Source organism: Drosophila serrata, unplaced genomic scaffold (genome assembly GCF_035046125.1).
Source record: "Drosophila serrata isolate PLE 108 unplaced genomic scaffold, ASM3504612v1 contig_12, whole genome shotgun sequence".
Classification (NCBI taxonomy): Eukaryota; Metazoa; Arthropoda; class Insecta; order Diptera; family Drosophilidae; genus Drosophila; species Drosophila serrata.
Genome location: NW_028256910.1, coordinates 41,025 through 55,337, shown reverse-complemented (window position 1 = coordinate 55,337; position 14,313 = coordinate 41,025). Strand labels below are relative to the sequence as shown.

Sequence of the window (14,313 nt, the reverse complement as noted above, 5' to 3'; positions counted from 1 at the left end):
TTGTGCGATATTTGAATGGACACCCCGATCCACTGGCCCCCATATTACCCGGCCCTTGGTTCAATAGAACTGACCTCGTTCGGCATGGACTTGACTGTAGGCCCGGGCCCTCTATAAAGCAGGCTCTTATATTTGTTTGTGTGCCCTCAAAAAAAAGAGAGAAAAAAATGGTATAAGCTCAAAGGTACACTGGGGGAAACACATGGATTTTATTTGAGAAAAAAATAAAAGAGAAAGGCCTGAAAATAATTGAAAATAAAGTGGTTGAAAGTTTCTTTAATAAAGATTGCTTCTAGCTTTTGTGGTTTCAAGAAAATCGTTCGATTTGTAGTTATTTCAGTTTCTTCAATAAAAACAGATAAAAAAAAAATACAAAAGATCTTATATATTTTTTGAAATTCAGTAAGGATTATTTATATCAAAACTCTAAATCTTGTTGAACATTGCTTTTTTGATACAAATCAATAATCAATATATTGCATAAATATTATTTTCTTTGAGTGCAGAGACATATGTGGTGTACTTGTGTATGCGTGTGTGTACTCACAATATCAGCTGCCTCGGATGCATCCTCATCCTCCTCGTCCTGCTGCTGCCCATGCTCCATCAGGCCAAGTCCCGCATCCTCGTCATCGTTGTCGTCCTCGTCATCGTCGTCCTCCTCCTCGTTTGTGCCAGATGGAGCAGCTGCACCAGATGGAACATATTGCATCTGGGGCGAACCGAGGACCTCATCCTCGATGTCACCATCGTGCTGGTCAAATATGTCCTCCGGAATGGTGGCCTCTTCTTGCAAATTGAAATCTGTGGAGGAGCAAGTGAGAAGTGAGATGAGCGGGATAGATAGCAAAAAAAAGAGATCTATTTTAAAAATGTACAGATGTGGGCAAAATAATGCAGGTATACTTGAGTTAACATATGTATTCTTTATGTTTTCATAGAGACTTTTTTTGAGGTAAATATCGATATTTAGATAATTTAACGATAGAGTTGCGATATATATGCAAGAAATCGATTTTCTGCTTAATATATCGATATGCGCCCAAGAAAACACTTAATTTAAAACTGTCTTTGATGGAAATAAATATTTAGTATATAGAATGTCATAAAATATATACAAAATCACGCTGTAATAGCGTTGTAATAATGTTTTAGTGACTTTATAATAAAGTTCTTATTACGCAAAGAATATCGATCAACAAAAATAATAGTTTGTGGCTATATTTTCGATAATATCGATATTAGAACGTTGAAATAAATGTTTCTAAATTTCATGGAATTGAATTTAATTTTCTATATTTATTATATGGATATAAAATTGTTTTCTCCATATTATTATTCTATCTTCAGCAGTGTTCCTGTGTATTTGGAAATATGTAAACATTAAGGCATACTAAATATTTTGTTCTAAATATTTCCCAGCACTATTATTCTGACCGCAACTGTAGTGTTAGCTGCAGATATGCAGAAGGGGTGGTACACCAGTGCCCGGGGGCATCGAGTGGGTAGCCAGAAGAAAAAAAAAACCAAACCCCCTCAAGGAGCGCCCCAACAATAAAATAACACAGAAAAGGTCAGCGGCTATAGTATCTCAAGTGCGCTGCAAGACCAAAAGGAGGCAAAGGAAAAACCGAGGCAGGGATGAGTGTGTGTGTCCTTTTGCCTTTTACTTAAATAAAAGTAAGCTGCTTGTATTGACTTCCACTTCGGGGATACCAGTATATATATGCAGATATATGCAGATACATATAGATGTATGTATGTAGGTCCTGTGTAGCCGCATGCATGACCTGAACAAAATAGGTTTTTACTCATAGTTGAATAGACAGGCATTCCTTTTTGCTCTCCATTCTGTTGCTTTTTATTCCGTGGTGCTGGTGGCTCTTTTATGCTCTGTCATTGACTGAATTGCCATTTGGGGAAACTCAAGGAGGCAAGGTCCTGGCACACACACACACACACACATATACATACGAGATTAAAATAAAAATGGTATAATGTTGTGCTGGTATCTCTTGCCGTGTGTGTGTGTGTGTGAAGCCAAACGAGCGATAAAAGTCAACGCAAATTGCCAGTAAAATTTTCTTAAGGACACCGAAAAAAATGTGTTAAAAATATCCTGGAAAAATCCTGAAGAAAAACATTTTCATATAATAAATCTGAATTTAAATTGTTATGTTTAATAACATATCAAAAAATATAATACATAAGAGAGGAAGCTAACTTCGGCACATCGAAGTTTGTATACCCTTGCAGGTAGAATTTTACACAAAATTCTAGATTAATATATAATGGCTATATATCAAATTTGATGAAAGTCGGTTGAAAACTGGAAAAGTTATAATATTTTTTCTAAAAATTTTCCGATCGTTCCTATGACAGCTATATATATATGTATATATATAGTCCACCGATTCGGCATGCTCCAACTTCTATACTAGTATAATTATATAGAAGAATAACTCCTTAGTTTCATTGAAATAGATTGCTCCTAAATTTGTTCCAAAATCTCGCACATCCGTGCATATGATTCCCAACTTGTTTTAACATCCCCGGAACGAAGTGACTGCTGCCAGCCATGTCTCAGATATGTGTTGTGTTACTAAAGTTGCAAGTCATTGTTTATTAGTGTTCAAAGTAAGTGAGTGATCATACATACTTGCTAATTATAGATACTTATTGATCATATTTACTTACTGATCATAGATACTTACTGTTTAGAGTTATTTACTGATCATATTTACTTAATGTTCATTGATACTTACTGATCAGAGTTACTTACTGGTAATAGTAACTTAGTGTTTAGAGCTACTTAATGTTCATTGATACTTATTGATCAGAGTTACTTACTGGTCATAGTTACTTAGTGTTCAGAGTTACTTACGCACATCCGTGCATATGATTCCCAACTTGTTCTAACATCCCCGGAACGAAGTGACTGCTGCCAGCCATGTCTCAGATATGTGTTGTGTTACTAATGTTGCAAGTCATTGTTTATTAGTGTTCAAAGTAAGTGAGTGATCATACATACTTGCTAATTATAGATACTTATTGATCATATTTACTTACTGATCATAGATACTTACTGTTTAGAGTTATTTACTGATCATATTTACTTAATGTTCATTGATACTTACTGATCAGAGTTACTTACTGGTAATAGTTACTTAGTGTTCAGAGCTACTTAATGTTCATTGATACTTATTGATCAGAGTTACTTACTGGTCATAGTTACTTAGTGTTTAAAGTTACTTAATGTTCATTGATACTTACTGATCAGAGTTACTTACTGGTCATAGTTACTTAGTGTTCAGAGTTACTTACGCACATCCGTGCATATGATTCCCAACTTGTTCTAACATCCCCGGAACGAAGTGACTGCTGCCAGCCATGTCTCAGATATGTGTTGTGTTACTAAAGTTGCAAGTCATTGTTTATTAGTGTTCAAAGTAAGTGAGTGATCATACATACTTACTAATTATAGATACTTATTGATCATATTTACTTACTGATCATAGATACTTACTGTTTAGAGTTATTTACTGATCATAGTTTCTTAATGTTCATTGATACTTACTGATCAGAGTTACTTACTGGTCATAGTTACTTAGTGTTCAGAGTTACTTACGCACATCCGTGCATATGATTCCCAACTAGTTCTAACATCCCCGGAACGAAGTGACTGCTGCCAGCCATGTCTCAGATATGTGTTGTGTTACTAAAGTTGCAAGTCATTGTTTATTAGTGTTCAAAGTAAGTGAGTGATCATACATACTTGCTAATTATAGATACTTATTGATCATATTTACTTACTGATCATAGATACTTACTGTTTAGAGTTATTTACTGATCATATTTACTTAATGTTCATTGATACTTACTGATCAGAGTTACTTACTGGTAATAGTTACTTAGTGTTCAGAGCTACTTAATGTTCATTGATACTTATTGATCAGAGTTACTTACTGGTCATAGTTACTTAGTGTTCAGAGTTACTTACGCACATCCGTGCATATGATTCCCAACTTGTTCTAACATCCCCGGAACGAAGTGACTGCTGCCAGCCATGTCTCAGATATGTGTTGTGTTACTAAAGTTGCAAGTCATTGTTTATTAGTGTTCAAAGTAAGTGAGTGATCATACATACTTGCTAATTATAGATACTTATTGATCATATTTACTTACTGATCATAGATACTTACTGTTTAGAGTTATTTACTGATCATATTTACTTAATGTTCATTGATACTTACTGATCAGAGTTACTTACTGGTAATAGTTACTTAGTGTTCAGAGCTACTTAATGTTCATTGATACTTATTGATCAGAGTTACTTACTGGTCATAGTTACTTAGTGTTTAGAGTTACTTAATGTTCATTGATACTTACTGATCAGAGTTACTTACTGGTCATAGTTACTTAGTGTTCAGAGTTACTTACGCACATCCGTGCATATGATTCCCAACTTGTTCTAACATCCCCGGAACGAAGTGACTGCTGCCAGCCATGTCTCAGATATGTGTTGTGTTACTAAAGTTGCAAGTCATTGTTTATTAGTGTTCAAAGTAAGTGAGTGATCATACATACTTGCTAATTATAGATACTTATTGATCATATTTACTTACTGATTATAGATACTTACTGTTTAGAGTTATTTACTGATCATAGTTACTTAATGTTCATTGATACTTACTGATCAGAGTTACTTACTGGTAATAGTTACTTAGTGTTCAGAGCTATTTAATGTTCATTGATACTTCCTGATCAGAGTTACTTAATGTTACTTAATACTTACTGATCAGAGTTACTTACTGGTCATAGTTACTTAGTGTTCAGAGTTACTTACGCACATCCGTGCATATGATTCTCAACTAGTTCTAACATCCCCGGAACGAAGTGACTGCTGCCAGCCATGTCTCAGATATGTGTTGTTACTAAAGTTGCAAGTCATTGTTTATTAGTGTTCAAAGTTAGTGAGTGATCATACATACTTACTGGTTACAGACACTTATTGATCATTGTTAGTTAGTGGTCAAAGATACTTACTGTTTAGAGTTACTTACTGTAATGTAAACATACAAAAATATAGCATTAAATGTAGAAAACACCTTCTTTATAGAAAAACTTGCGAAAATCTATATTAAATTTATTTATTTTCTTTACAATTATATTTGTTCGATACATCAAGCAAATTATCGGTTAATCGCTATCATAAAGTAACATTAAAATCGCTATCGTTCAAAGATTTTCCCTTAAAATCTCCATACGTATTCGATACATTGACATTCTTTCCAGTCCCTATTTTACATGTTTTACATTTTTCTCACAGTGCAATCGGATTTTGACTGCATATTTTCAGACAGCGTTTCCTTCTCTTGACTTTCCTTTCCTGTGCTGCCTTAATGTGTTGCTTTTCCCATTTTTTTTCCTCACTTCCCTTTGACCATTGTCCACACCTGGCGGCGACCTGCTAGCCATCCTGACGGATTTCGGGGCAAGTTAATAATTCGAGCGGACCAGATGTTGCCATTGCTAGGACCCGCCCTCAAATTATGGTGATTTTATTCAGCACGCCTTTTATAATTGCTGCTCGCCGTTGTCCTCGTCGTCGTCATCGTAGTTGTTGTTGTGTGCCCAACTAATTAAATTCTTTTTACTGTGATTAAATTAACACAAGCTCCGCAAATACACCCACAGTGAATCTCCGGAGACGAGCCTACCCGCCCCCCTCCCAAACAGTAAACACTGGAAGAAGCGCCCCAGGCAGGAGCAAAGTTGAAAAAAATGTGAAATAAAATCACGCAAATGCTATTTATGTCCCTCGACACATTGTTGTGTGTGTGTGTGTGTGTGTGTGTGTTAAGGAGAAAGAAAGAGAGTGCGGAATGAGGTGAGGGAGCGGTGGGCGGTGCTCAAGAGGGCATCGCATTAGGGTTATCGTCACGGTGGCACAGTGGGCGGAAACAGGAAGTTGGGATAATAAAAAGTACATTTTTCAGTTTAAGGAGCTACGAAGAAAAATTGTCTTTTTTTTTGTTTTTTTTTTTTTTTTGTAAAGATGCTAAGGCATTTTCAAAAGCATTAGAAGGACCTATGTGGGTGTGACAATGTTTTGTTTAATGGATTTTGTTGAGAAGTAAAGTTATGTATTATGTTATATACCAATAAATTGTAAAAGCATGTGACACAGAACCTCAAAAGAGACAACAAAATCTTGTTAGATTTTTTTTAAACATATTTTAATATCAATTAAAGAGGTCAAGATTTGCAGTACCATAAAAAACTACTACCATATGATATGTAAAATAACTTTACGAAAATATAGAATTTCCAATACAAATTATCACTTTTTATACATAGACATATGGCTGATCTTTGCTGTATTGATAGTTGACAGGAATGTTGATATATTATATTTATATATATTTGATAAGGTGATATTTTGTTTAATATATTAAATCTCTAAATATTTGGAAAACAAAAAAAGTCTTGTAAACATTTTTGATAAATTTCCAATACTTATGATATCAATACTAAAGTTTGTGATATTTGCGATATGTTACAAATCTATCATTTAACCCTTTTTACCGTTATATTTATGCATATATATATATCCCTAGTTAGTAAGTAAAATGAATCATTATCATTACATGATGTATTTTATTCTATATTTCATTTTGTGATATATTAAAGTGTGTGATATTTTTTCTACTATATAGATAATAGTTTTAGTCTTTTTCGTTCGATACATATCCCTGCTTGGCACATAATTTTCTCAGCATAAGAGTGTAATAAGCGGATAAAAGATTCCCTGACTATGTCACACTGTGCGTTGGTGTGTCATCATCGCCTTTGTTGCCCGGTCGTCGAGTGGTTGGCTGCTTCATCTGTCCCTTCGCACACCCTACCGTTCCGCTTGCCTCTCCTGCGTATCCTTGTACTTCTTTCCAGTTGTCCTCCATGCTGGGTCCCCCCTGCTTTCCCTGGGTTGCTTCTTTCCTGGCCACGACTGTTTCATGCCATAATGAATAAATGTCGCATTAATTTGCACGCAGACCCCGAGTCGTGGCAGGAGGGGTATAGGAGGAGACAGTCTTTGGCACGTTTTCCACTGACTTTGCTTTGCGAAACGCTTGTTTTTCTCTATATACATACATAGCTTGCGAGGCAAACAACGCAAATCCATGCCAAACACTCGGGCAGAAACACACACACACTCAGGCGTAGAACGTGAATGAATGCCATATGAAATCGCGTAAACAAACTGACCCCGGAACCCTTGCCCCTGGTTGCAGCTATGCACCCCTCACCCGTTGCATATTTGAATTTTGTGGCACTCTGGAGTTTAATTATTATGCTTGTAATGAGCATGTTGCATATTTTAGCAGGTCTACAGTGCACAGTGTCCCTTAGCCCTGGCTTTCCTTTTTTTCCCGCTCTCCACCCTCTGTGCTCTACCCTTTTTCCATATTCCATTTTCTATTTCCCCCCCTCCCCACCGAAAACACCCTTTCACTGCAATTTCCTCTATCCACTTTGGGCTAATTAATAGACAGACGAGCAGTGGACACCATGGACCCGGGTCTCTGGTCTCTGGACCCTGTTTCGCAGCAGGATTTTAGCAACGCTCATACCTTAATTAACCCATTATGGCCTGTTGATTTCTGCCCACCTTTTTGCACCTTTTGGGGTGAGACCAACATTTTGGCATAATTATCCAGCGATCTATTTGCCATTCAACTGAGCAATTTATAAACATTTTTCGGGTTTTCCTAGCTAGCCTTTTTTTTTCTGAAAAAGCATTGCCTACTTTTTAGGGTAAAGGTAAAGACCATTTTTCACAAAAACCGCAGAAATGAAAACTAAACTGAAAAGAAATTAGATTATTACAAAGGAAAAGTGGAAATAGCTTGGAAAATAAATTAAACTAAAAGTGAAGGGAAAAAAACGAAGTTAAAATATGCTCTGGACCACCCAAAATCCATAAATAATTACAACATTTAACTGGGAAAGTCTTTTTTTGTAATTAACGTTAAATTTGTATATTTAATATATTTTATTTGCCTATCATTTAATTGTCTTTATACATATTATATTTTATTTACTTACCATGTAATTATGTTTATGTATGTTTTTTTTTTTAAGTCATGTTTAATCGATTGTGTTTATATTTATTATATTTTATTATCTTATCATGTAATTATGTTTATGTATGTTTATTTAATATTAATTAATATTTAAATATTTAAATAGATTTTGCAGTTAAAGAAGTCTTAAATACTGAGATGCAAGCTAGTAGTCTTTAATTTCAGTTGAACTGACAAATATTTCCTTATATTGTATATATTATATATATCATAAATTATGAATATATCTAAAATGTTGCTTACTTCGCTTATCCTTTATATACATATATTGAAAATATTATTTTTCATACGTTTTAAAGGAGAATAAAGATACCTGCAGTCAGCTTATATAGCTTATACACTTATCTTTGTTTTGTCTTCACATAATCTCCTTGTTAATGGTGTATAAACCCTTGATATATTATGAATTCTATACAGATATTAAATTATTTTGGAATTTCCTCTAAAGCGCAAAGATTCGTTCCTTTCAAATGAGAGTGTGTGTGTGTGTGTGTATGTGTGTGCTTCTTTTGTGTGAGTCACCAAAATGCTCCATGGGAGGCTGACCTGGCCATATGTACGAGTACTATGTATATGTGCGTGGGAGTATCTGTGTGAATATCCTCTTGTCTCGGACTGCCATCTGCTCATGTGGCAGAGCTAGTTCTTGTGCCTGTGTCTGTGCCTGCTGCTGGGTTTGAGTGTGTTTGTCATTTAAATTTATTTAGTGCATAGTTGGCAGCAAGACAACAATGGCGACCACAAAAGCCACTAAAGTCTAATTAAAATGTCCGCAACCGTAACAATGTGCGGGAACAAAACGCATTGTTTTTGCTATTGCTGATGCGACAACAAGTTTTAGTCCCTCCTGGACTCTCTCCTCCCTCCTCTCTCTCACTCGATTTAAATGGAATACCCAAAAATGGCTGAAATTGTTGTTGTTTTTGTTTTTTTTTGGGGGGGGGGGGGGAATGCAAAAGTTAGCCGCCAACATTCTCGTTCACTTGACATTTTGCCATTCCACCCACCCGTCAGTCCTGTTGGCTGTCCTGCCAATTCCACCGTTTTGTGGCCTTGAAAAACTCCTACGAAAATGGGTTTTGGCGAAGTTTTCCGCCCACCCCGCCCCTCAGAAGCTTTTAGTTTTCCCCGGGGTTTCGGCATCGCCTTGCCTCGTTCCACGGGTCGTATGCGTAATATATGTCATCGAAATTCGACGCTGGCCGTGATGTTTTGTCAATAAAATAACAAACAAACGTAATCTATGGTGAGAGTATTGTGTGGGTGTACTTATGTACGGTTTTATGGTTGTATATTTGTATTTCTATATATTTTGGGTGTGCAACGTGTCGTATGCGTAATGTGGTGAAGAAATATCAGCAAATAGAAAAGTGCATATGGCAGGAGCAAGAAAAGTTAGAAGAATAGAAAAGGAAAAATGCCGGAAAATCTGATTCGAATGGCTTGCAGCGACATCGTAAAAGAACACGCATTGTGTTTGACTTTGACTTGTGTAGTTTTTACACAATGAATGTTGAAATTCCCAGGTTTTCCAGAACCCATTTAAGTTTAAATTGCGGGGTACGGGTTATGGTGTGATTTTAAGTAAGTTTAGGTTTCATACTTTAAAAGAGTATTTTTTCCAGTTTCATTAAGGTAATTTAAGCATTAATTAATGATATTCCATTGTTTTATGCGAATAACAATGGGCTTCTTTTGTAGAGATAAAATATACATTCGATATAAATATTAATTAGAGTTTCCTCTCTCTGGTACAAAATTGTGGCTTATGCTAACAAATAGTCTGCGATCACAGGACGATAAAAAACAAAGGCATACATACTTACAAATTGCCACAACTATCGTAGATGTATGAATATGCAATTCAATTTCCATGTGGGGATTTGTGTGGCTTACAAGGCACTCTCATACCCGCAAACATTTGCACTTACCGTGCATCGACAGGACTTTGTAATCCCAACTCCAAGGTGAAGGTGGTTTGAAAACAACGTGTCTAACCGACCCACGACCCGACACAACTATCGCCATCAAAGTCATGGCATATTTAAGCACAGACTAAGCTAATGTTTCGACTCCAACAGGGAGAGAAAATAACGCGGGATATTTCTTATTATATTTATTTTATTTAAACAATAGTTTGTAAAACAACTTTTGAGAAAATAGTTATGAGACATATGTTTTTGGTAGAAATATCCGAAAATATCGATGTCACCTAATGAAGGATAATAAATCGATATTTTATCGTTGAGATATTCGTTTGTACAATTAACTGATATTTTGTATCGGAACTTTGCAACCGGAACAAGATAAAAAGATTAAGATTAAGATTATATAACATAATATCGTAATTCATATATTATATATTTTATATATATTTTTTATATGTGCAATATTTTTCGATATTTAGAACTTTGCTGATGAAATTTTAGATTTTTTCTATATTTCTTGTGCATATTGTTTACGTTTCCTTTTTCCTCTAGATATAAATCTTTAGTAATATATCTTAATAATATCTAATTTCCAATACATTTGTATTTATATGTTTTTATACATTTTTTAAAGTGTTTTTTTTTTTTTTTTAATAGGAATACATTTACAAATTTTACAATAATATAATATTTAATTTTTAAGGTATATTATAAATTTACAGGAGTAAAAAATTAAAAGTACAAAGCAACAGCCTTCCTACTTTAGTTAATACTAATGTTCAAATTAATCAAGAACTTTTGTTAGATATTAAATTAAAATATCTTATATATAATTTCTCCCAGTGCACACATATTGATGTATATTTAGTTTGCTGGCGTGGGGTCTGTCAGAGGTAAGCGTATTCAGGCAGCAGAAAGTGCAAAATTTCCAAAGCTTCCCATTTAAATCGGCTTAATATTTCCCTTTATCTTTCCCCTTTTGCCGCCCCATATAACTCCCACATAAACCTCATAAGCCCCAAGCCCCACTTTATTTCCTCCAGAGCAGGGAACACACACACACATCTCACACACACTCCTCACACACACACACACGCAGACCCATTTGCATTTTTATGATGCTGAAATTGCAACATATTCCTAAAAAGGGCCAAATACAAACAGCAACGAACAAAAAATTGTTTCAAAATGCGATAAAAATATAACACAAAAAAAGGGCAAATGCAAATATATACAAGCCGAACAAAAACAAAAGTAAATAAAAAGAATATATATATAAATATATTTATATACGAAAAAAAAGTCAACTTTTCCGTCGATGGTAAATGGCTCGAGGGGCAAAAGTGTCCACAGTCGGATTTTCGCATTAAAAATTCCTACGAAAAATGCTTAATAAACCGACAAAAGCCATTTTCATTCTACTTATTGTCTCTCTCCTGGCATATCCTTCCTCTTACCATAACCTATACCTCGTCCTGTTCCCCATTTTCCGGCTCTCCGTCACCTGTAAGCAGCTGAGTCAAATCAAATTCAAAATATATATGGAAAACACAAGCCAGGGGCCACACAAAAATATATACAAACATGAGACCCCTCAGGAACGTTAATGGAGATACCCTTAAAAGCTTATAGTTGGGAAAATTATTCAATTTATTTACATATAGTATATACGGGGAAAACTTTAAAGGTTATGAATAAATCGAGAATTTAATATAAAATTGGATATACTTTTATTCTAGGGAAAACGGAGAGAAGACAGAAAATGTGTTCAAATAAATCAAGAAGAAAATCTAAAAGATTTTCTTAGATTCAATTTTTACTCAACAATATCTGCCTAATTTAAGAGCTACATATATTCATATGAAAAGGCGTAACATGTGCCAATAATAGATAAATAAAAAAAAAACAATATAATACTATACATATATGTATATAAACGAGCATATTTATGATGCATACATATATGGAATGTGGTTTATGTCCTCGCCAGAGAAACCCATAAAACCGCCTCGTTATGTCGAAACCGAAACCCAGAGAAAAAAATAAAGGCGGTTGCCTTGGAACTCAAGTGAAGCAACAGACTTGAACTGAACACAACTGCCAGGATACTAAAGTGTGAAAATTGGAGGCTGAAAGAGGGTAGATTGAAGGGTTACCTAAAAGTTTTCAATATAATTAGGGTTCTGAACAAGTAATCATAAAATGAACTCAATATTTATTAAAATTAAATAATATTAACTACCAAAAGTTATAAAAATGTTGGTGATATTGTAAACAACACAATCTCCCCTCGTTGTAACAAGAAAAATGCCTTAATATATGTATGTATTTACGAGGATGTATACACACACATAAAATGTCCTTTGCCTGGTGTTGTGCGTTATGTGCAGGCCAACCTGTTGTTTCAGCGTGTTTTCCTTTCTTTGTCTGCCTTTGATTTGCTTTTTTTGATGTTGTCCTTGATCCTGCAGATGTTGTTGTTGTATTGGTTAAATACAGGAACTGGGTACAGGACTTAATGTAATTTAACACCCCACCCATACGCATACACACACACAGACAGTTGAAGGCGGAAAAGCGGAAGAGCAATGTGTGGTGACTTAAGCTAAGCCGATTCTTTCATTTCACTTCATTTGAGCCAACTTTCCCTGCGGCCAATAAGCAAATTCGTCAAGTGCCTGGCGCCCTATATACATACACTTTGTCACCTCACAAGTGGGTTTGCCAACAGGTGACAAAATTGCCTAAGCTCTTGGCTCATAATTAAATAAATTAAGGCCTTAATTAATCCAAGACAGCTAGGCAACGGTAGGGGTTGGAAAATAGTGAAATTGTGTGATGAGATTCTATGAGATGGAGAGGGAAATATGTGGAAGGATGTTTATAGCCTAGAATTTTATTTCCTTTCACTTGGGTTATAGGGAGTTTTTCATAGAGAATTGTTGGAAATTTCTTAGAATTGAAATAGCCTTCGTTCTTTCTTCTTTATTGAAAAGTTTGCTGTAGAGAATTTTCATATTTCCTATAAAAAAAGGGGACATGTATACCTTGGAGTTCCACTTCTAATGTCTTTCTTTATTGAGTATGTTCTAGTGAAAACTACTTATATGCTAGTATAAGACAAATAGATTTAACATGAAAATTTTTCCCCTTTCTCTTTGCTTTATTGAACATTTTTTCATATAGATTTTTCTCTATTCTTTGTCAAGCGAAGGACTTGTATGGAATTTTTCTTCCAATTTAAGAATATTCTAATAAAGACTACTAGTTTTTTTTTATAATATATATACTCTGAAATATTTTGTGTTTTTTTTTTCTTGCTTCATTGACAATTTTCTAAATGGAATTTATATAATTTTTTTTATTAATAAATATACCTTGGAATTTCACATGTTATAGCCTGGAATTTTTCTTTCAATTTCATTCTTTATTTAGAATTTTCTACTAAAAATTACTAGCATTTTCGTAGAATATATATACTCTGGAATATTTTCAGTTTTATTTCTTCATTCAGAATTTTCTAAAACGAATTTATATAACTTTTTATTAATACATACATATACCTTGGGATTTCACTTTTCTTCTCTTTCTGTATTGGACATTTTCTATAGAGAACTTATGGAATTTTTTTAAATAATAGATTTATCCTAGAATTTGTTCTCTTACTTTATTCTTTCTACAACATTTTTTCGAAGAGAATTTCCCGTTTTTTTCTCTTAGAATCTTGGGGTTTATTTTTGGTATGCCATGGACTATGTTCTCTTTCTTTCTGCTTAATTGGAAATAATTTCAAGGGAATTTATAGATTTTTTAAATGAACACATATACCCTGGAATCTCACTTCCTTCCTTTTCCTCCATAAGGCATTTTCTATAGACTATTGGAATTTTTTAAATAATAGATTTATTCTGGAATTTTTTTCTCTCTCTTCATTCTTTATTGAGAATTTTTCCATAGAATATTTCCTCATTTCCCACACCGAGCCATGACTGTCGAGCCTTAATAATTCTTTTCAGACACTTTCTCCCTTTGCTTTGATTAATAAGAACCTAATTAACTTTAAGTTGAGTTTAACTACAGAAAAAAAAAAAAAAACAAAGAGGAAACAGGAAAAGCTCCCTTCTCCATAGAATATATAAAAACCGCAGACAATACCTTTTGACTTCATGAGCTCATGACTGCAGTTGCATGGCAAGCGCCCATGTGATATGTCCATTAAACCGATTACGCTTTTATGG

The 14,313-nt window shown here is 34.5% G+C and overlaps 1 protein-coding gene across 1 annotated transcript in view; it reads right to left on the bottom strand.

The window, feature by feature from the left end:
* LOC110179387 (uncharacterized) overlaps window positions 1-14,313 on the bottom strand; it is a 51,097-nt gene that overhangs the window by 9,426 nt on the left and 27,358 nt on the right. The window contains exon 2 of the mRNA XM_020946912.2: window positions 548-804. Coding sequence (XP_020802571.2) covers window positions 548-804 — 257 coding nt within the window. The remainder of the gene's footprint in view (window positions 1-547; window positions 805-14,313) is intronic.